The 22,962-nt window shown below is 33.3% G+C and overlaps 4 protein-coding genes across 4 annotated transcripts; 2 read left to right on the top strand and 2 right to left on the bottom strand.

The window, feature by feature from the left end:
• Positions 1–1,980: 1,980 nt before the first annotated feature.
• LOC125198215 (cis-prenyltransferase 7, chloroplastic-like) lies at positions 1,981–2,530 on the top strand. The gene is made up of 2 exons (XM_048096618.1): positions 1,981–2,051; positions 2,254–2,530. Exons 1-2 carry the CDS (start codon positions 1,981–1,983, stop codon positions 2,528–2,530), a joined length of 348 nt encoding a protein of 115 aa, XP_047952575.1.
• A 5,171-nt stretch (positions 2,531–7,701) lies between these two features.
• On the top strand, positions 7,702–8,334 carry LOC125202568. Its single transcript, XM_048100990.1, has one exon. It carries the CDS (start codon positions 7,900–7,902, stop codon positions 8,110–8,112), a length of 213 nt encoding a protein of 70 aa, XP_047956947.1. The 5' UTR covers positions 7,702–7,899; the 3' UTR covers positions 8,113–8,334.
• A 329-nt stretch (positions 8,335–8,663) lies between these two features.
• Positions 8,664–10,877, bottom strand: LOC125198208. Its single transcript, XM_048096615.1, has 2 exons — positions 10,518–10,877; positions 8,664–9,185 (listed from the first exon to the last, which is right to left on the bottom strand). The coding sequence occupies exons 1-2, from the start codon at positions 10,720–10,722 to the stop codon at positions 8,818–8,820; spliced, it is 573 nt and encodes a 190-aa protein (XP_047952572.1). The 5' UTR covers positions 10,723–10,877; the 3' UTR covers positions 8,664–8,817.
• A 1,160-nt stretch (positions 10,878–12,037) lies between these two features.
• On the bottom strand, positions 12,038–14,882 carry LOC125204446 (nuclear transport factor 2B-like). The gene is made up of 2 exons (XM_048103111.1): positions 14,482–14,882; positions 12,038–12,485 (listed from the first exon to the last, which is right to left on the bottom strand). Exons 1-2 carry the CDS (start codon positions 14,776–14,778, stop codon positions 12,411–12,413), a joined length of 372 nt encoding a protein of 123 aa, XP_047959068.1. The 5' UTR covers positions 14,779–14,882; the 3' UTR covers positions 12,038–12,410.
• Positions 14,883–22,962: the final 8,080 nt, after the last annotated feature.

Here is a 22,962-nt window from a genome sequence, read left to right as displayed (position 1 = left end):
AATAAAATGAGAATATATACTTTAATTTGCGGCTACTTTAAAGAAATTGATTCAAATTAATTTGGTCAATTAGTCATTACGATTTGATTAAGGATTGATATATTTATAGATCAAATTAGTTAGCAATATTAATGCAAAAGAATCAATATAGCCACTTTGATAGAAAGGGCTTTAAGGTTTGATAATTAGGATTTGTCCTCTCCCTGTCTATAAATACAAGTGTGGTGATCTCATCAAATCATACACATTAAGAGAACACATAAACGAGGGAAAGAGAGAGAAACAAATCCTTGGAGTTGGAGTTGCGCCACTACGCCGAAAAGAGTTCAAGGAAATCGTCTCCTCCTTCCTCAATCGCTTCCGCTATGGATCGCCAAGGTATATTTCGATCCTATTATGTTTATGGTTTTACGTGAAATACATGATGTTCGAAGATCTTGCTTTATTTATATTCAATTATGTATTCTTGAATATATGATGATAAATAATGTCCAACAACCTTGGAATAAAGATGCTATGCTTTCTCCACTGAGAATTGAAATCGCTCTAATGTACGTCCATTTTTATAGGAATTTCAATTTTTAGACCCCATGCTAAGAATAAGAAAACTTTTTTTTTTTTTTTGGTAAGAAACCCTATTTCGACTATTTCGGATTCCAACATAAATTATTTTTGGTGTCCAGCGGAAGAATTGGATAAAGGATTTTGTAGTATATATATGCCGGAAAAGATTTTATGGCCCAAATTGCAGATGCGTTGGACTGACGATCCAGTTAAAGGTTAGACATATTATTGGGCCAATAATTTTTTTCATTTCATCTCAAATATATTACTCCCTCCGTCCGCAAATAAGAGTCTCTGTTAAGGGATAATTTCCCTTAAGAAGATTCCGGCGTCACAATTGCGATCGGCGGAGGAATAAAAGGTAGTCGACGTAGTAGCGGAAGCTTTGCCCGTCGATCAAACCAAGAACAATACCAAATTGAAATAAAAGAGTGAAAATAAAATAGAAAGATAATTGTATTTCTGATTGATTCCTTCAAAAGATAACAAAGACTCCTATTTATAATACTAATTCTCTAATACTCTTAGTGACCAAGAAAATAATCATAACTTAGTGACTAAGAAAATAATCATAAGCATATATGGAAAGATATGAAAAATAATTGATGGACAAATTAATAGAGATATAGAAATATCTCGTATCAGTCTCATTTTATCACAACACGAATTTTAAAAAATGTTAAGAAAATTAGGTGGAAGAAAGTTAGTGGAATATAGGTTTCACTTGTATATATTAGTTATAAATGATACGTGAGTGGAATGAATTAATTGAATGTGAGGCCTCTTTTTACCATTTATAGTAATTATGAATGCGGACGAACCAAAATGGAAAAACGGGACTCCTATTCGGGAGTATTAGGTAATTAAAGTTCCAACCCGTAATCAGCGCCAATCTACTCTGATAACATGACAGAAATCATATGGGATTTCATCTTATATTTACTATGTCCCGAGAGATAGGCTGATTTCCATTCTCGTTCGTCCCATTAAAATAGTCCATATCTATTTTTGCAAACTTTTTCTCCTTCTATTTTACTTTATCATCTATCTGCCCATCCACTATATGATTTCAGTTTTTCGAGTTTGGTTTGTAGTTTGAACTTTGGTTTTTTGGATTTTTAGGATATATTTAGGCAATTTCAGTTTTTCAGTTCGGATACGTTTTTACAGTTCGATTTTAGTTTATTGGGTTCGGATTTTCAGTTAATTCAGTTCGACTCAATTTCTATTTTCACAATATTTCACTTTTCAATTTGGTTTGAATTTGCCAAAAAGTCGAATCGTAAACTAAATACTCACTCCTAATTTCCAACCACTTTTTTCTCTATATATGTCTCTTACTCTATCAATTTTGCATTAAACCTGTGCTATGTACAACTAATTTTTGCATCTACAACTAAAACTCGTTTCCTACAGATGGAAGTTGCATTCTTGATGACAACTTTCGAAGAGTTCATACAATCACTTGTGGAAGACCTCATGACAAGGTAAGTCAATATTCTCTATTCTCAATATATATATATAGTAGCATCATAATATATACATATTTTTCAACAGCCATGATATTCGATTTTCCACAATCGGGGAGAAATCAAGGCTGTCGGAGTCTCTATGATCTGTAATATCTAAAGCTGAGGAGATGAGTCGTACTAACAAAGGGTTGCACTTTGTAATGGTAATGAGCTGCAGCGGGAGGAACGAAGTCGTAGCGGCAGCCAAAAACATAGCGATGAAAGTAGAACGTGGGACTCTACAAACAAGCGAGATCGACGAAGCAATGTTGGAACAAGAACTGATGACCAACATGGGAGAGTTGGCAAACCCTGATCTGTTGATAAGGACAAGCGGTGAACTCAGACTTAGCAACTTCCTTCTGTGGCAGTTGGCCTATTCACAGTTCTATTTTTCAGATAAATTATTTCCTGATTTTGGTGAACAAGATCTCCTTAAAGCGCTTGCTTCTTAATCTTACCAGTCTAGGGCCAGCGCAGCTTTTGAATCCGACGGGAAATAATAGCGTTTCATCTTTTATTTTAATACTCTAATGATACTACTACATCATAGCACAACTACCTGAATAATAACTACTACTACTCTACTAGTATAATAAATAGTAATAATGTTTTATGTCACGACCGCCTTTTCTAAGGATAGAAAACACGGTTGATCGCGACTAATGGAGGATTTTAAGAAGTGGGGAAGAAAAAGGGGAAACAATCAATAGGGCTCGAAACAAGAATCAAATGTGGGAATTCAATAATTCAAATCAGAGTATTCAATCTCAATCGTCCGATGATTAAAAGAAATAATATTCAACAATATCAAATGATAAACAAAACAACGTTCAGCGGAAGCATTCGAAGAGTAGAATAACATTATGTATGAAGACATAATATATTCAAAACATTTTAGTTGTTATCATTCTTCACTTTCATGCTCAACATTCACCACGCTCGTCACAGCTCAACCTGCACATAGGGAAAACACATGCAGGACTGAGTACTTGATGCACTCAGTGAACTCATGCCAAAAAAATATTTTTCATCAATAAAGTTATGTCAAGCCATCGTTGAGTGAATCTCGGGTTTTACTTTTTTTTAAAATGCCGAGAAACACTAAAATCATTCTCATTGTAAAACTTGGTTGCGCAACCCTCTATCATCATCATCATCATCATCATCCATCATATACCATATCTGAACCCATCGTGTGAAACGAGAATGTGGCCACAAACTCGATCACTGGACTGGCCAACCCAAAAGACGGCTCATGATCCCTATCAGTGCACTAGCCTAAGTAGGGGTTCAAACCCTAGTTAGACCCGAATTCGTTAACTATAAAAGTCTTGTAGGATGTTATCCTAGTAGAAAATCAGATAGGCAATTCAAAACATAAAAATACAGCATGACATAACATTTAAACCATCCTTATATCACCATATTCATATCTTTGGAAAAATAAAGAGTTTAAGAAATAAAGCTCACCTCGTTCGTTTAAAGTCTTAACTTGTGTTCCATTCCGTTCTTGAAAATCGTGTGTGAATGCGCCCATTGATTCAATGTACTCCGGACAATATTCCATTTTATTAATATGGCTCAAATACCATATAAACTCCAATTCATCACCTTAACAACAAAAGACCAAACAATTAATCATAAACTAATCCAATTTCTCTTTTTCCTTCACCATCAAACGGATCCTCTCACACACACAAATTCCAGAAACCAAAATCAGAGAAACTCAAATTCCTTCCTACCTCTCTCACGCAGTTTGCGTCGCCACCACCTCTGTATCTCTCGCCAGCAGCCGGTTTTTTTGCAGCGCAGCCTCCATCGAAATCGCAGCGGCTTCAGCACCATCGCGGGTCTCCGGTCACACCGCTGCTCCGCCCGTACGAAACCACGCCGCTGATGTCGCGACGCAGCAGGAGCTACTGCTGTCCACGCCGGAAACCGCTGGCACTGATCGGTCTCCTTTCGCAATCGCTACTGTCCCAGCTCGCCGTTCAGCAGGCTCGCCGCTGTCCCTCCTTCGATCAACACCCATCAGCCTTATCACCAAGAGACAAGCTCGTTGTCCCGACTCCTCTCCTCCGTGGCTGTGCGCGGTCCAGCCCGGAGCCGACGCTGCTCCAGGCTGCTCCTTCATACACCCACGTCTCTTTCTCAAATCTGCCATCTCCATCCCCATCGATCTCTCGCAAGTCGCACCCTCTCTGTCCTTCTCTCTCGGTGGCGCAGCTGCACTCTTCTCCTCTCTTTTCCCTCGGTCAGAACGCAGCGCTGCTGCTGTTCGGACCCGACGCCGGCACTGCTGCTGTTGTTCGCCTCCCTTTCCAGCCGCTGTTGCTCGGTCTCGCCATTACCTTCTCCTTTTCCCGTCGTAAGCGCTGTCACCCCGAGCCCTCTCTCTTTGATCAGCTAACCACTTGCAGCGACATTGCCGCCGCTGCTGCACTCTATGAGTGTCATCAGCCTGTTGCTCCCTCTCGCTGCCCGTCACTCCTTTCTCTCTTTCCTTTCATCTTTCTTGCAATGGCTTGTCAATTGCGGAGTATGAAGTATGTCAGTTTTGCAGAGAAAGATAAATGTAATTGAGGTAATATTTGAAGAGCAAAAGTCTCAAGGTGAATGAAGAGGCGTTTGACTCTTGGAGAGAAACCCAAGGATTTGGGCTCAACAATTTTATTTGAATAATTGGGCTCAAAATTATTCTTGGGTTCACATAAAATATAAGTAAATCGTTGTAGTTCAACTAGGCTCAAATAAATGGCTTCCTCGGTGAAAGAATTGGGCTAAAGAGAATAGAATCATTATTAGGCCCAAAAGATTGTTATATGATTTGGACAAGCCCAAACACGAAAGAAATTCCTCTTGCTCGTCAATAAAAATTTTAGTTGTCGAAAAGAATCAAGGATTTAAAGAGAGGACAAAAATCAGCTTTGAAAAAAAATTGGCATCCTATTGAGGAAAAATAAGGATACAAAAAGTTGGGGGTGATACATTTTAATTGCCTTTGTTAGGCCTGCTTATTCGGCCGGTTCCGGTTCTAACCGGATCGGTTGACCGGTTAACCGGTTTTAAATTTTCATAAATTCTAGAACCGGAACCGAATCGGTTCCGGTTTGGAACCGGCCGGTTAAGAACCGGTCGATTCCGGTTCCGAACCGGAACCGATGTGTAATTTTAATCCGAATTTATTTATAATTTTAAATAGTTCAATACTAAAAAAATAATAAGCCAACATCTAGAAATATAACAAATAATACCTAAAAAATCAAGTAAATACACAAAAGTACAAACCAACAATACAATAATATTTATATATGGATAAGAGTGATGTCAAGTGTAGTAGGTCGGACTAGTTTATGTTAGCAATTTTTTAATAAAAAAATAGGAGTTCTAAACTTTAGCAATTTTTTTAAAAAAATAAGTTTTAAAATTGAATTTCAATTCCCCTTTTTGGCTAAACAAATATTCAATGGAATTTCTAATATTACTAATTGATCTTGTTGTGACTTTTTGGTTTATAACGCAACAGTTAATAAATTATTCACAAACATGTTAAAAGCGTATGTTAAATGAATTGTTACATATATTTGTTATAAAGTTAAATTTCTATCATATGAAATGATATTGTAATTGTATAAGTTCTTTTGAAAATTAAAAACAAACTTATGATGTCCTACTCATTGTAGTTAGTTCATCAAAAATTGATTGGGGAAATAATTGTAGATTCAAAGTATCACGGTTTAAACATTTTAAATACTTCAGAAACAAAGCTCGCAAATCTAACACTTTTTAAATCTAAAAATCACTCAATGTTTCAAATTATTTTATTTTAATTCAAAATTAATTCAATTATATTAGATTTATTAGTATATTAAATTATAAAAAAATTAAATTGAATTATAATCCGGTTCCCGGTTAGGAACCGGAACCGACCGGTTCCGAATCGGAATCGGTTTTATTTAAAAAGTTGGAACCGGTACCGGAACCGGAACCGAAAAATTCGGTTCCGATTCCTTAATTAACCGGTCGGTTCCGGTTCCAATTCCGGTTAACCGAGAACCGAAGAACCGTTTAAGCACCCCTAGCCTTTGTCTATTCAAATTACACATACAATGGAAATTGAAAAGTAATCTTATTTGCTATCACGATAATTGAGTACACAGTAATTGCCAAAATTACAAAACTTATTGAAATTGGATATATAATATGTAATTCTAAATAAACTTGAAATTTTTTAAAATATAACGGCACTTTGCCACTATCCCAAAAATAAGGTTTCGGACTATTGCCAAGATATAGTTCTTCGTCCATAATTATGTTAGAAATCCATAAATACATAATGCCAGAGTAAAAGAAAACTGCGTTTGATTCGTGATCGATCTTCTCAATATATATCTTGATTTTCAATCATAACACACGCATTATAGATTCTAAAACCTCACAATTAGTATAAAATTTCAAAAGGAATAAAAAAACGATAGAACAAAAAAGATATTTGAAAGATAAAATTGACCAACTACAAGTTACGGAAATTATTGATACACTAATAACAAGAATTCGCTCTAAAAGTAATTTCGTTAAATATTAAATTAAGTGAAATCGATGATCATAACATATCTCGGACTTGTTGCTTTGGACAAAAATGGGCTATAATTGGGCTTTATTGGCCGGCCCACTTTGAGTTCTTAGGTTGTACATCGAATAATAAATTGGCTGTGCAGCCCGTTTACTGAGAGATTTTTTGGTGATTTGTTTCATACTCTGTTTCAATCTCTGTTTCTCTCTTCCACGGAAATATATTTTTTAATTAAACACAAATTCTAATGCACAATCAATATTGTTAGTAAAGAATGTGCATCACTGATTACAAAGAAAAGAATTTTTAAATTTAAAAAATACATATTGTCGAACAGACCAAAAATGAAAGAATACATATTCTTGTGAGATTGGGGAGTATAATGCAAATATAATATTTTTAGAGCGTCCGGCGAACATAATAAAATTGAATTCTAATAATACTATTTTAACAACTGTTCCACGCTATCTTAATAAGATGTCAAAATTGAATTCTAATAATACTATTTTAACAACTGTTCCACGCTATCTCAATAAGATGTCAAAATAGTCCCATATAAATATCGACATATTTTCTATTATTGCATTATCATTATGAATTAAAATAGTTAAGGATGTTTCAAGTATATAAAATTTAACTTTTTTTTGAACAATAGTGCTTTTAATAATAGTAATATATGTATACATTCGTGTGATATGATCAATTAAAATATATAAGTATGCAAAACCAAATAATAATTCATGAACACGTGTCTGATTACACCATTGCACGTTACTTGGTATGTAAGAAAGCTGAATTAAACATTTACATTGTCCAAAATTCCCCCAACTTTCCCAAGTTCTTTTAGTTTCTAAAATATGCATGTGATAAGCTTCCACCTTAATAATTGTCGAGAAAAAACAAATGTAGGAAAAGTGCCACATTTATGTGTACCATAATTGCGTCAAAAAAGTTATTTATCTCTAGCTTTAATTCACATAAAGGAATCCCATTATCTACATAAAACATATACTTTCCACCTTTTTTAAATCAGACCGTCACCTTTTCCCCTTCAAGTTTAGCATCATTCCACACCTTCTTCATTAAGAAATATCACTCACCACACTAACTCATTCATTCCCCTACATATTTCCAAGAACCATTGCCAAATCTCAAACAAACCACAACAAGACATTTTTCCCCTATATTCACTAGTAGCAAGATTGTTCTAATTCGATTCAGCCCTAAGTCGATTCGATTTGTGCTAGTATGATTGTTGATTGGGGGCCAGTGGTAGTGGCTGTGGCGATGTTCATCCTTCTATCTCCGGGGCTGCTCTTCCAGCTACCGGCGAGAACGAGGGTGATCGAGTTCGGCAACATGTACACTAGTGGAATCTCCATCTTGATTCATGCCATCTTGTATTTTTGTATCTACACTATTGTGGTTGTTGCAATTGGAGTTCATATACATGCTGGCTGACAATTTTACTCTCTTAAGTTTATTTCTATGTAGTTTCATGTTTTCCTCTTCTCTTTTGGGGATGGGTATAGTATACCATGAGAATTCTTGATGTTGTTGATCAAAGAATGGAGAGCAACCAAGGATTTTTACATTTTTCCAATGATGGATGTTATTGTTATGTAATTTCTAGCATCATTAAGGTTGCTAATGATAATTGACCTTCTATTTCAACATCATAAACACATGATCAATGCATATAGCAACCTTTTTTTAGATTAAAAGTAAAATGCTTGAGCCACAAAATGGCAAGCCAATGAACAGAAACAAGGCAAAACAAACCCAACATCCATTTATACCCTCCAAGACCAACAAAACAAGACAAGACCTCTTTAACGGTCGACAACAAGACTGCCAAAGATGTGTACTACTAGACAGACAAGCAAACGAGATTAGAAGCGAACACATACAAACAACAAACATCACAGCATACAAGGCAATTCAAACCGAGCCACGGGATAGAAAGACAGACAGAAAGCCCAAAACTACTGAATCGAAGCAACATATCCGAATCAATGAACTCAAGGATAAATTATTACAGCTGCCAAAATCCATTCCATCAATCAATACAAAGCCAACAGAAATAAAAAAAAAAAAAAGAAAAAAAACAGAGCAACAACAAGAAACACTAGAACAAAAAAGTGATAATAGTAGAGATGGATTAGCCTAGCCGGTATAGATGTGGACATGGACGGCTAGGATTAAAAGGGCGTAGAAAGCGAAGAAGATGAGGGTGTGGAGCATGATAGCTTTGCCGTTGGTTTTGGTGCTGCCAAACTCAATCTGTTTGTTGTTTCCGGGGAGCTGGAAGAGAAGCCCCGGCTGCAGAAATACGAAGAGTACAACTCCCACAAGCACAGGCCCCCAATCCGCCATTGTTGTACCTTCACTTTTTTTGGCTGCAAAGAATGAGATGGTAGAGCAAAAGGGTTCAAGAATTGTAGATGAATAAATAGAGTTTATCTTCAAAAAGAAAGTGAGGGATTCTCTCAAGATGCGTCCTTCACATTGTCGAATCAATTGTTTTACTATAGCTTAATCTTTTTGGGTGTTCAATTTGAGATTCGAAAGAAAATACTAGGATTCACTTAACATGCAAGTTGATATATTGAATAAAAAAAAATGTGGTGTTTGTATAAATCGAAAGATTTCAACACTTAATTCAATCGCTTATGAATTGATGATTTTATTTGGGTTGTAATGTTAGTAATCAATATGTTAGTATATGTCTACACTGATACACTATCCATAATAAACAACTTACTACATACCAATTTCTATCCAAATTTATCATGAAAATAAACAGAGAAAAAAAGTAGTGGAAAGACTTGATAAACAAAGAGAAAAAGTTGAAGTAGCATTTGTTTTTTCTAATATTCCTCTTACTTTTATGGGATTCTCACATCTGAAAGAAGTGATCCACTTTCACACATACACCCTTTTCCATATTCCTCTTCAATCTTTCTTCTTGCATAAAATCTTTATACCTTTGCAACAACATAACTCTCTAAAACCAAATTTTAAAATGATAGATTTTGCAGCATTGAGTGATGATAGGCACTGCACTATTCGCATTTCTGTGTCCGGGGCTGGTTTTGCAGCTTCCCGGTGAGAATAAACCGGTTGAATTCCTTAACATGAAAACCAGTGTTCTAGCCATGGTTTTGCATGCCGTTATTTATGGCTGGCTTCTTGTTTCGTTACTCGTTATGCTCAACATTCATATCTCTGCCTATCCTAGCATAGCCCAACCCAGTTTTACTTGTGACAATGAGCAAAACCTCATTTCCTTTATTTAATGATGTCTCAGAATAAGAACAATCTTTGATTTTTTTTCTTGGTTTGTCTGAACTTGTTTTGGTGCACCCTCTTTTGTTTACTTATTGCTTTTCATATTGATGTAACATATAGTACTATCGTTTGTAGAATCCATCAAATGGATCACAAATGAGAGAATAATAGATTATAAGCCTGCTTCCAATCAATTAATAAGATCCTATTTCATTTTCTAATTTAACATTTTCACAGTTGATTTCATAAAATCCCTAATTTCCAGAATCCATTTTTAGTGGGAAAAGCGCATGTCTTACATTTCAATCTTAAAAGAAGTCGATACTAATATTTCGACTCAAATATTATTTGAATCGATAAATAAATCATCAAATCAGAACAAAAGCATATGAATTTGGGTGCCCATATGAATTCAGTTTCCAATCTCAAATCAAGAAAGAAGACAATAAACATTTCTATAAATCAAACAAGAACTCATTGACATCAAATTACAGCTTTGGAATCCAATTAAAAGAAAGCAACATAGAAGAATAATTAATGTAAGAAATATGGAGTATATGAAGAGAATAATTAGCCCATATAGACATGGATTCCAATAGCTAACAAGAAAATGCAAATAAGAGCAAAGTAAATAAGGGCATGAACAAGAATGGAAACTCCACTTGTCTGAAAGTTCCCAAACTCCACGAAACGGTTACGGCCCGGTACCTGAATCAACAGGCCCGGTGAAAGCAGTACGAACAGCACCACCGCCACGAATACCGGGCCCCAATCCGACATCTTTTGGGCTTCTCTTCAATTGCAACTAATTACTATGCACTTGATTTAGGATGAATATATAAAACTTAGAACTATTTGAGAGAGAGAAATGATGAATAATTGAAGATTTGTTATGAAATGAAGGCAAGCTATATGAATGAGATTTACACCACACTTTTATGTGTTGATTATAGTGTATATTTATTTAATTTTGAATAGAAGAGCATGTGATATTTGGTTGCTTGGTAATTCAAAATTCTGATATGCTACTTTTTTGTCAGCAAATAACCTCCAACGGTACGCAAATGGCCACTTTTGGGAAATGTGTGGTATGGGTTTGAGTGTGTACTGTTTTGTCTTTAAATAGATTAATTAATTAATAATCCGATTTAGTTTTCGACTTGGGAAAATTTTAACTTTCAATATTTCTATTTGTGATCGATTTCAAAATTTTAAAAGTCACAAACTGTTTTCCAACAATTGTGAAGCCAATGTGGCGCAAACATATATTGATGACTATGGCTAAACCGAAAATATTAGGAAAGACCTCCAATTTGTCCATGTCAAAAGATAATTAAATTTATTTAACGTGGGAGGTATTCAAATGTTGGGATCACCTGCACATTAGTTTAATATTGTCCGTTTTGGGTGGAACCAAGCCCGCACGAATTTATTTTTGGAGCCTCAAACTAATTAAGGATGGATAGCACTTATACAATATAATCCGATGTGGGATGGGTTTGTACCCAACATCAAAAGTGTCTCCTTGCTCCTTGTCGCTGATTTGTTCTGCCAAAGGGTTAAGTGGTTCAACAGAGGATGGAGGCCGCGGCATAAGCTATCAAATGTAGTGAAAGATGAAGAAGGTAGTCTTCTAGTTAAGTTGTAAGCCGAGGAGGGGGAACTTGTTGCTTTTGTTGGAGATAATCGTTTCATATTGTATATTGCCATATAAATTCGATTCAGAAGCATTGAGATAGTTAATAAATTTAGAAATATTTTATTTTATATCTGGGATTTTGATAAAGTTGAAGCAGGGAACTCAGGGGAGGGTAGAATTGAGGAGGCAAAAAGCTAGGTGAGAGGGAGATGAGGCTGGGATTTTAGATAGGGTTGACACATACATTGGGCCCCAATGCTTAGTGAGACGATGATGGAGATAGTGACGGGGAGCAAGGAAAGACAAAATGAGATGTGCAGTGACGGGAGTCGCGTGGGGGGAGGTGGTGAAGAGGGTGTTAGGGTGGCGATGGAGCACGCAGTGACACTAAGAATATATGCTCTACAAAATGAAACCAAAAATCAAGTTTATACAAAATGAAATAGTAATGCATCATTTTTGCTCTGCCAACAAACATATTCATTTTTTATGTAAAAGAAATTTTTCACATCACAATCCTTTCATATAACACTGCCCAAACTTAGCACAGTGAACAAAATGCGGTGCATCAACAAAACGTAAAGTTCTGGCACATGCTAGGGAAGGAGAAAGAGACGGGGGGAGTTATAGTAATGGAACTCAACACATCTCAACTGGGAATCAGTCTCAAATATCCACAAACTGGTCAAGAATACACAAACACCCAAGCAGATGAAGCTAAATCCATACTTTTGAATAGCAGCACTTTTTTTGTGCTTTGGAACACTCGATCAGAGGGAAACCAAGTTCAGTTGAGACCCTGTTTGTGTTCAGTTTGCAATGCCAAGCTTCAGGCATAGTTCAAGCGGAAAATATCATTTAGCACGTAGAAGCTTCCTTGAGGGGTTGGCATCAGGTGGAACATCTGCACAACAGCACACACATGGAGTGAAATTGAGATGATAATTTTCAGGGGTAACCAACACAAGGGTATTGTCATGTGTAAATTTTGAAAATTTAGTTGCTGGTCTGTTAAAAGGGGATGATTCCAATAAAATGAGACTCACCATCTGTGTAGGTACATGTAATATGATGCAGAACATTTCAAAATTAATTTTTCAATTTATTACTGCACAGAAAGCCTTCATAATCCCAGGAAGAAAGAAACTACTATTCTCTAGACGTTAACACTTTTGCTAGCCTGACATAACTTTATAATTTTGCTATTGCATAAAAACTGTGATATCAATATCGTGAGTGATGAAATAACCAGTACAATTTCTGGATTCTAGTCTTACATTCTTCATACATTGCCACATTTGAGCATATCCATGTGAATAACATAGATAACATTACATTGGCAATGAAAAATATGCATCATGGAAGAACTGAAAATTTTTCTTAAACATGCAATTCAACATTCCATTTTGAGGAATAAAAAAAGAAGATAACAAGCATAAAAACGAGGAAAAAAAGAACAAAAAGAAAGAACTAGAAGACGGCTGAACTCAATTAAGAAACATATTAATCACACATGCAAAACCAAACAGGATCTCCAGTCTCCACATCCAGTTAAATTTGTAACTAACCGAAAATTTCAAAGATTCATTTCCTATAATCAACTCATCAGCCAAACATGAGCAATCGGGATTTGGGATCAAATTAAAACCCTAGACCTTGCTCCACATGAAGTGGGATGCTTGCCGCAAACAATGAAATAATTGAGTTCACGCGCTTTACCTCATCATGTATATGTAATTTCAGATGTATCTACACAACTATATGACTGACCAAACTCTCAACATAACGATCAAGGCTGGCATACTCCACAAGTAAACAAGCACCTATCAAACCATGAAAACATAGTTCCAGTCTTCCAGACATTACTGCTTGCAATGCCTGAGTTTAAGATTACTATCATGTGTGCAATTAAGATTCTCAAAGGGACAATAACAAGGGTCAGCCTGAAACCTCTATGGTTATATACCAATTACCAAAGAGCATTCAGCGCTTAACTGGAATTTAGAGCAATCAGCATTTTGCAGCATTTGGTTCAATAAACATGCAAGAAACTAGAAAGGATGAAGTTGCATTCAAACTGCAATAACCTTCTTCTTAGGTGGTGTTCGGTTTCCTAGATAAAATAGTACCAAGATATAATCTAGGATTAAGTTGTGAGATTATTTTACTTGGAGGGAGTTGGCTATGACTAATTATCACATGATTATCTCTCTAGGATTGAGTTGTAGGATTTAATCTCAAGAACAAACACATTATATATTTAATCCCAATATACAATCTTGCAAACCGAACATCCCCTTAATGTATAAACAAACAGGCAGAAACTTGAAAACTAAAAGACGATCAGACAACAACTGTCTCTCATTGATATACCACAACAAAATCTCGGAGAATTTTTAGATATTGCCGGCTTCAAACCTTAAATCACAAGGTACACTCAGAAATTGAATTCTAGTATATGAAATTTCCTTTTGAGCTTGCAATTCAATCTATGTATCCTCTTCAACTAAATACTAGAAGCCAATCTCTTCAGCATCTCTAGGTGCATGATCTCGAGCTTGCGTGGAAAACAAAATTAACAACACAATCAATTCCTTTTACTTCCTAGTTCCTAAAAAAGGCACTAAATCTAAATCAAGTATTGCGCACGTCATTTCCACTGTTTTCACACCATAGATGACTAAGGATCAAGTGCAATCATATCTCTATTTGCATAATTTACTTATAATCTCGTAGATAAAATATCTATCTCCAAATTTTCCATCGGATAAGGCACACTCAACAAATTAACTAAAATCGCAACAATCAGTATCCAATTTCAACCACACTCGTACCAAAATTTCCACAAATCAAATCAATCCGGAAAACCTAAGCAATAGCAACGGAATCGGAGGAAATACCTGACTGAACTTGAGGACGTGCTGCTCGCCGGCGAGCTGGAGATTTCCAGAGACGAAGACGACCATTCCACCGGCGGGGCCGGAGGGCTGGCAATCGACGGTGGAAATCTGATGCTGGCACTGCTGGAAGGGCAGACCAGTGAGCTTGGCGACGATGTTGGCGGATCCCATGATCTTCTGGCCCTCGAAGGTGAGCATGGAGCCGTCCTGGTAGAGGTTGGCGAGGCCGGCGCGATTGGAATCGAAGGTGGAGTAGTAGTGCTCGACGAATGCCTTGGAGACAGAGTCTGGATCCATCGGATCGGCGGTGGCAGGAATTGGAATGGAATGCCCTCTTTTCCCTCTCTGTTTTTTTCAAGTCTTCTGTACGCAAGTCAATTACTCACACACGCAGATGGGGTTGAACTATTTTTTCATTTTCTTAATTTAATAAAACAGGAAAAAAGATTTTACTGCAAAGTAAAACTGTGTGGGGCTGAGGGGATTGCTTCGCCGGCGTGGGACCCTCATGTACTGCAAAATAATGCGATTGATTAGATGGAGTGATGGACTGATTCTTGGGCCTTGACGTAATACCAAACTGGAATGGGCCGAAGGAGAATACCTTCACTTAATGATATCATTTTCTTATATTTACAAAATTAGTCATTTTTTTTAGGAGTATAATTCTAACCGATGTCAACTAAGGTTGATTTTTTGTCACTTAAGTTACTGGGCATGGAAGTTTGATGTAGCTCATTTGATATTTTTTTTATATGAAAATCAATAAATTCGGTCATGAAATGGTTTATAAAATTTCAGATTTTCTTTTCTATTTTTGACTTATATTATTTGATGATGCTATGCGAATGTATAAAAACATGTAAAGTGTATGGTTAACCCAATAATGAAAGTTTTGTAAGGGGAATAATTCTGCAATGAAATAGTTCATTTGTAATGATATAAAAAAAATTAGAAGAATTATGTAAATGGGTATAAACGATTTAAGAATTTTAAGTAGAACGGCTTGTGTTCAGACTTCTCGAATATTTGGCTAAGGAGTTACACTATATATGTAGAAATAAACTGATTTTGTTTCAAATTATTATTGATTTTTATATAGGACAATTTATCTTTACATAATAACATAAACAATTATCTTAATGATTATTATAACGAAATTAGATTTTTATTGCGCTGACTTTTTTTCTTACATGCATCACGTTATGTGTTGTGTTTTGAATCTTGATTGTGAGTGTTTCTGTTTCATAGTTGTATGATAGTAACATTTACTCGCCCCATTAAAAAGGAATGGGCAGACACTTTATCATTAGTCGTTGAAGTACTTTGTAGCAATGGTTCTAACATTTTCATATATGTTGCGTTACTTTTTTCATTTGAAACTTATAAGTTTGGAAACAACTAGAATAAAATTATGCTCGTGCACCTCAATAATTATCTCAACAAATATATGAAGAACATTAATAACAGTACTGGATCTTGTTAGAGATTGTTAAGCTCATTCAACTAAATATTGCCCAACAAAAGACGAGTGCCACAAGGCCCAATATCGGGGAAAAGGACTGTCAAATATTTCTATTTGCATAATGAATGATAAGGGCACGATAATTTCGGGTCGGATTTGAGTAACCCATGAATAATTCATATTATTATTTTAGTATTGTATTATTTTTTTATTATATATTAAAATTAAAATTAGATTAGCATATTTTTTCACTTGCCATATGCTGTCTTAGGTTAGCATACCGAGTTAATGTCGGGTTCGTGTCATTACACGAATCAAATTGCGTCGTTAACGGGTTCATGTGCGGATCGTATCGAGTTTGATGTAGCAAGTCAAGTTTGCATTTGAGTTTAGAATTTCTTTATTTGTTGTTATCCATCGATCCGACAACAACACAACCCGCACGATTTATCAATTCGAAGATCTGATCGAAAATATTAATGTTATAATATGATCTTTCTTTATATATTTGCTATAGTTTGTTACTCCCTCCCTTCCCAAAGGCAAAGAGTATGAAATATTTCTTTTTTCGTCCGTCCCTAAAGAGTAAGAACATTCTAATTTTGAAAAATTCAAACAACATACTACCCCAACACATCATTTTATTTACAACTTATATCATTACCATTAACACTTATACCATTATAATAATGTGGATCTCACTCTCCACTAACATTATTTACACTACCCTTTCTCTCTCTCTCTCTCTCTCTCTCTCTCTCTCTCTCTTACTTTTTCCCTTATTTGTTAAAACTCGTGTCGAACATAAAGTTCATATTCTTTGGAGCCGAAGGGAGTACTTTTTATGTGGAATGGTTTTTCTTTTATCCATGAGTGATGAGTAGATGACTAATGAGTGGCATTCATAATGCAAATCATAAGTATTACTCCTTCCGTATGGTCATTAGCGAATCACTTCTTTTTTCATTTTGATTCGTCCCATAAAATTAGTGTACTTCTACTTTTATTAAGGTTTTTTCTCTTATGAAGTGGGTCATCATTTTCACTACAATATTTATACCATTTTTTATTTTTGTTTATCTTCTACTTCCTTTATAAATTTTGCATTAAAATTCATTATCTCTAAAAAAGACTAAGGGAATAATAAATAGTAGTACTCCTTAATCAAACGCTTCTAGCCATCATTTCTTAAAATCTTCTATAGGGCTACTAGTGAGCTGTAAGATGAATGAAGAATCATAATTAATTTATTTAAAAACGACATTAAACAACTGGATGGAGGTTATTTAAATAATTTAATATGTTAATTGGCTTAAAATTTAATGGCGGTTAAATAAACCTACATAATTTGGTGGGTTAAATTAATCCTACAAAACATAGTAATAATGTGGCCTGGTGTAACTGGGCCATAGAAATAATACACACCAACAAATTAAATTATTAAAATGGCGTAACATGTTTTTGATTATTAATTCTATCACCACGACGAAACCCTATAAAAATATATCTCATTTCCCTTATATTACCATCTTTGCTGAACAATAATCATTTATTTTCGTACGAGCTTTACGAAAAGATGGATGTGCTGGTGTAATACAAATTATGGGACTATTTTTTCGACATAAAATGTTGATAAAATCTCTCTTTTTGATGTGTTCATAAGTTTGAATCCATCGGCTACAGATATCTAGAAGAGAAACATTATGATTTGCCATTGGGGTACTACTTAATAATTAGACCGGTCTTCGTCTTTCTAACGATTGTTATTATTTTCCATCATCATGCTTAATTTTAACTTTTAAGCTAGTTTCAACCCATGTCTTTAATAATATCATTATTTTGAATACGATACCTAACCCCTTTTGATGTGGTGAAATTATTTGACAGACGTCACCACGCTACTGAATATTTTTATGAGGGGGTTTCCAAACTAGTTCATCAAATCAAATGATATTTTCTCAGTCATGGTTGCTATGGATATGTTGATTGTAATTAAAAAGATTACAGTACAAATTTAATTGACTAGTTGGTTCAAAAATTTAGTTGATTGTAAAAATTTAATACTTTGTCACTTTAATCTAGAGGCTAAAATGAACCAATTCGTCATACGGAAGACTAGAATTAAGCTATCAGGCGTAATATTTTTGTCCAAAATGGTAAAATGATGATATGTTAAAAATTAAAAATGGACTTTAGTTTCTACTCCATAATATAAAAAAAATATTATTATTATTATTTTTTATTTATTTGTGCAAAACTTACCAAAAAAATTAAACTGAATCCAATATATATTTGAAAAAAAAAAAACCAAATTTAAAATTTTAATTTGATTCCAATTGGATATTGGACTTTCAATTATTTTATTCACCCCGAATGTAAATGTTTTCAGATTAAGTCTATAGCATATGGTTATTTTATTTAATGTTATTTACCTCGTATTTAGATTTAAGTTATATTATAAAATTGATGTAGATAAGCCAAGCTAAAGCTGAATATATATAGGCCAAGGTGCTTGTGGGCTCGAGCCTTTCTTGATTGATCCAAAAATGAATAAAAGTTCTTGGTCGTCTAATTGCAATAGCATCCATCACGAGAAAAAGAAAAGAAAATAGGAGTATAATTTCTTCCAAGTCCTTTGATTACACACTTATATACGATCATATCTCACATTCCTCCAATTTAGATGGCATGAGTCATGACACCTTTGATTTATATACATTTATTTCGAGTTAATTAAAGGGAAAAAAAACAAATTGAATTTTATATTTTATTTAAAAACAACAGCGAACATTCACACATGTATACATAACTTTTTTTAACTAGATATAATTGTTGGTAGTTCAGTAGGTGTTTTTTTATGCATATGTGATTGATTTAAATTACTATTTTATTTTAAAAGTTTAGATCTGTAATTGTAGGGAATAGGTACATGTGCAAGTAGCCTTCAATGAAACAAAAACGAAAAAAGAAAGGACATAATAAGTCAATTAAGCTCTCTTAAATTATTCAGAACCTATAATGATTATGTTGTATATTAGTTTATTCATAACGCCCATCATTGTATATAAGAAAAATCTCAGATTTCCACCAAATTTGATAGAGAGAGGGAGAGATTGCACGGCATGTATTGCAAATTTGGAATCATTGTAAAAGAATTCATATGCTAGCATATCCGATTATATATACAAATGGACTACTTTTTTTACATATTTAATTAAGTGTGAATAATTGATAAATATTTCAACAATTTAATATGATCTCTTCGTATGGATGGGTGTACCTTGTACGAGATTAATGTTTTTTCCGAAAAAAAAAGACAAAAGGTATGATTATTATTTGATTTATTATATTTGTAGTTACTAATATACTTGTACTACAATTGATATTCTGTAATCGAGGCGTTTATAATTATGACTATCCAGCTGTTGATCAAATTAAATACTATGTACAATTATTTTAATTGGAATAGTAGGTACTAATGACTAATGTGTTAAGTACATTTTTCGTTCTCGAGACATGGAGTATAAAGTTTATTTAGAAAATCTAAACCCACGTGATTATTTGATTTTCTTGAGAATAATCAATTAGTTTTTCGAAATTAGAATCATAGAAGACACCAAGTCAATATTGAAACCACTAGAATACTACTTATATTACGACACAGAATTGGACGAGCGATCAGATTAATTTATTTTTGTGTTTAATAATTTTCGCAATAAAATATTCAATTGATTAAGATATTTATTTTATTATATTCGACTGAATTAACAAGCACCGTCCTTAGTTGCGTGGTATGCAATAATTGAGCTTATTATATTAGTAATCTCGTTTCATGACATTATATAGTGCAAGTAATCTTTGATTAATAGCGCGCAAAAGTGGTTACAATATTGGTAAAAAAGGACGAGGGCGACATAAACTAAAGTTGTATTAAAGATAGAGTTGTTTTATAGAGTGAAGTAGATTAATAATAGTCTTTAGTATCAATATTTTCATAATATACATATCCTTAATCTTTGAAAAAATATTGTGAAAAATCCCTGAAGTTTGATACTTTTTGCGTTTTTATCACTTCTGGAATATACTTCTAAAGCCATAGAGGATATATTGGTATATATGTTTTCACATTTTAAATAAATAGTGAACTACATATTTAGTATCTGATGAATGTATGAAATTAAAGGAGTATACATGTGCGGTACTTGATGAAAATATATATATTGTATTAGGGTTCTCTTAATAAAATCACTTTCTCTTTTTAACTAATGACCTTATTAGCTTGCCGGAACCGCATGCTTAAGTATGTGTTTTCTCTCATAAAAAAACTAATAATCTTATTGTATGCTAAAAAACGTCAACTTATGTTGATCTATTGGAACATTATTTTATGTTTAAGATACTTAAATCGATGCTAAAATATAATAAATTTATAATTTCTTCACTTTATTAATCTTTAAGGAAGGGATTAATCAATTGCTAACTAATTACCAATCCCAAATTGAGACCAATTTTCAACCATTAGATTAGAAGATCTTGTGGTTAATATAATGTCAAGTGTAATATATTTTAAATTTAAATAATTATTAATTAAATTAAAAGGGTATTAATGTCAAATCCTATATGTAGTAATTATAACTAACTACTTTCTCACTCCTCAAAATCATCTCAAATCTTTAAATTTACGTAACTCTCTCAATTTAAATTATTTTTTCGCAAAAAATATATCAAATTAAAGATAATTTAATAAGGATTCCAACGAGATTTCAATTGCATATGTTCCGACGATGTTCGGATGATGAAATTTGATAAATTATATTTCAATTTTCGTACATGTTGATAAGCAGCTATTTTCAACAAATGCAACAAAAAATCTCAATATTATACATGTCCAATCTCAATAAAAATGTGTTGATATTTTATTGTCCTTGTGTTGATATTCTAATGTCATATGGTTGATATTTGTAATACACAATGTTGATATAAAAAAACACTAACGAAAATTATCATATGATAACATAATGACGATATTACCCATTTGTTGATATTTTGTCTACTATTTATTGAGATTTTGTGAGCTTTAATCTCATCCACTCATTTTAAAATCCAAGGGTGGAGATTTAGTCTTGATTTTGGATTAGGATGCTATAAGCATTAGAATAGGACCCCTCTAAGGAATATGTAAACCTTTTCATTTTATTTATTTATTTTTATTTATATATATTTTTATAATTTAAATATTACATATTTTAATTTTAAATAAAAAAAGGTAACATTCTATTCACAATTTTAATTTAATTAATTTAATTTTAATCAAATGTTCAATTTCACACAAATTGGTATATTTTATTTGAATCAATTGTTCAATTTCATAAAAATTGGGACGATAGTCTAAGCATTTCATCCTAACACGTATTACTACTTCTTTCATTTCACCCACAACAATAGCTCTGTTTTGGAATCGTAAATAAAAATTAGGTCCTACTATTATTTTGGTTAATATTTTCCTCTACTAAATTGAACCTAAATATTTTTTACAAGCAATATTTTAATTACAATTTCACTCTCTCTTTTACTCCCTCCATCCCATAGAAATATGTCATTTTTTTTTTCGTTCGTCCCGTACAAATAGTCTATATCCATTTATGACAACTTTTTTTTTCTTCTCTTTTACTTTATTAGCTGTGGGTCCCACTATATATAATTTTAACTATTTTTTTCTTATTTTCTTTTGCTTTATCAATTCAGCATTAAAATCGGTACCTATATATCAAATGGTCCATTTTTATGAGACGGAGGAAATATTACTAAATTTGAATATTTGTGTCATTCTTGATAGTAACCAAAAGTAGTTAACTAGTTTCATCTTAGATATTCCTATACGCATTTAGCAAATTCTTAGGTCTTACTTTTCTAAACAAACTTGGGGTCGAATTTTTGTCATTTCTTTTCTTATTCTTTACTAGTACAAAATTTGCCATTTTCTTAAAATGTATATGCACCGATGAATTTTCAAAGTTAGGCAATATACCCAATTCATAAAACTTTTTAAATGTTAGTACCATAATAATTATAGTCATTGTTATTATTATAATTTGTATTTTAATAAATAAAATCAAATAATTAAATAAATAAGTAACTTGGAACAAGAAAAGGAATATCTAAGAAAAGTTAAGAGAATAAAAATCCTAGAAAATTATAGTATTAAATAAATAATCAACCAGCCATACAATTTTAAATTAGGAATCTTTACTCTCCCACGACAAAATTCTACCATATAAATTTCACAGAAAAAGGGTGCCAAATTTTAATTGCAAACATGTGTTATATATACAGTAGAAAGCTTAATTATTGTAAACAATAAAATATCTTAGACTATCACAATTGTTTTAGAAATATGATAAACTATCCACTTTAATTTGGTTTATGGCAATCAAGTATGCTGCCGAACAATTTTTTTTGCACATAGACACCAGTTCACCGTAAGCTGACTTGGCTTGATATGAAAATGCAGGTGTTTTTATTTTATGTGAAGCCATGTCAAATGCCTAATCGACCATTCTCAATTTTCTCGTATTGATTAAATTATCAATAAATAATCAGTCTATGGTCGATATATATTGGAAAATATTATTTAGTCTCCTTAAAAATTGTCTTATAGATTGAAGGAGGGTGTCCATTTTTTTTTAATAAAAAGGGAAAATAAAGTTTTTAGTCGGTTTTTGAGGTATATATAATGTTTAGTCTTACCAGATAATAGTCCAAAAATTGTATTTATTGTCGACATATAATCTTTGGATGAGATTTGAGATTTATTTCATGGTCGGTTTGCAAGTTCATTGCACGTTTTCTGGACTAGCACGTTGACATTATATATTAGACCTTTTATAATAATAGTACTGTATATTGATCGTTTAATTCTTTGATTGTTTTTGTAATTTTACGATGGCACGCCAAATGCGTAGAAAATATAGTACTCCAGATGATCTCTTTTTTTTTTATACAATAAGTGTTTTAGG

This window comes from Salvia hispanica, chromosome 1 (assembly GCF_023119035.1).
Source record: "Salvia hispanica cultivar TCC Black 2014 chromosome 1, UniMelb_Shisp_WGS_1.0, whole genome shotgun sequence".
In the NCBI taxonomy this organism is placed as follows: domain Eukaryota; kingdom Viridiplantae; phylum Streptophyta; class Magnoliopsida; order Lamiales; family Lamiaceae; genus Salvia; species Salvia hispanica.
The sequence above is the reverse complement of the archived record's forward strand: the minus strand, read 5'-3'. Positions and strand labels throughout refer to the sequence as shown.

Coding starts and splice junctions, on each gene's coding strand:
- LOC125198215 (XM_048096618.1), top strand. CDS start 1,981: ATGGAAGTTGCATTCTTGATGACAACTTTCGAAGAGTTCATACAATCA. Junction 2,052..2,253: donor GTGGAAGACCTCATGACAAG/GTAAGTCAATAT, acceptor AATGAGCTGCAG/CGGGAGGAACGAAGTCGTAG.
- LOC125202568 (XM_048100990.1), top strand. CDS start 7,900: ATGATTGTTGATTGGGGGCCAGTGGTAGTGGCTGTGGCGATGTTCATC.
- LOC125198208 (XM_048096615.1), bottom strand. CDS start 10,722: ATGTCGGATTGGGGCCCGGTATTCGTGGCGGTGGTGCTGTTCGTACTG. Junction 9,186..10,517: donor TGGAATCCATGTCTATATGG/GCTAATTATTCT, acceptor AAAAAGATTAAG/CTATAGTAAAACAATTGATT.
- LOC125204446 (XM_048103111.1), bottom strand. CDS start 14,778: ATGGATCCAGACTCTGTCTCCAAGGCATTCGTCGAGCACTACTACTCC. Junction 12,486..14,481: donor ACGTCCTCAAGTTCAGTCAG/GTATTTCCTCCG, acceptor GCTGTTGTGCAG/ATGTTCCACCTGATGCCAAC.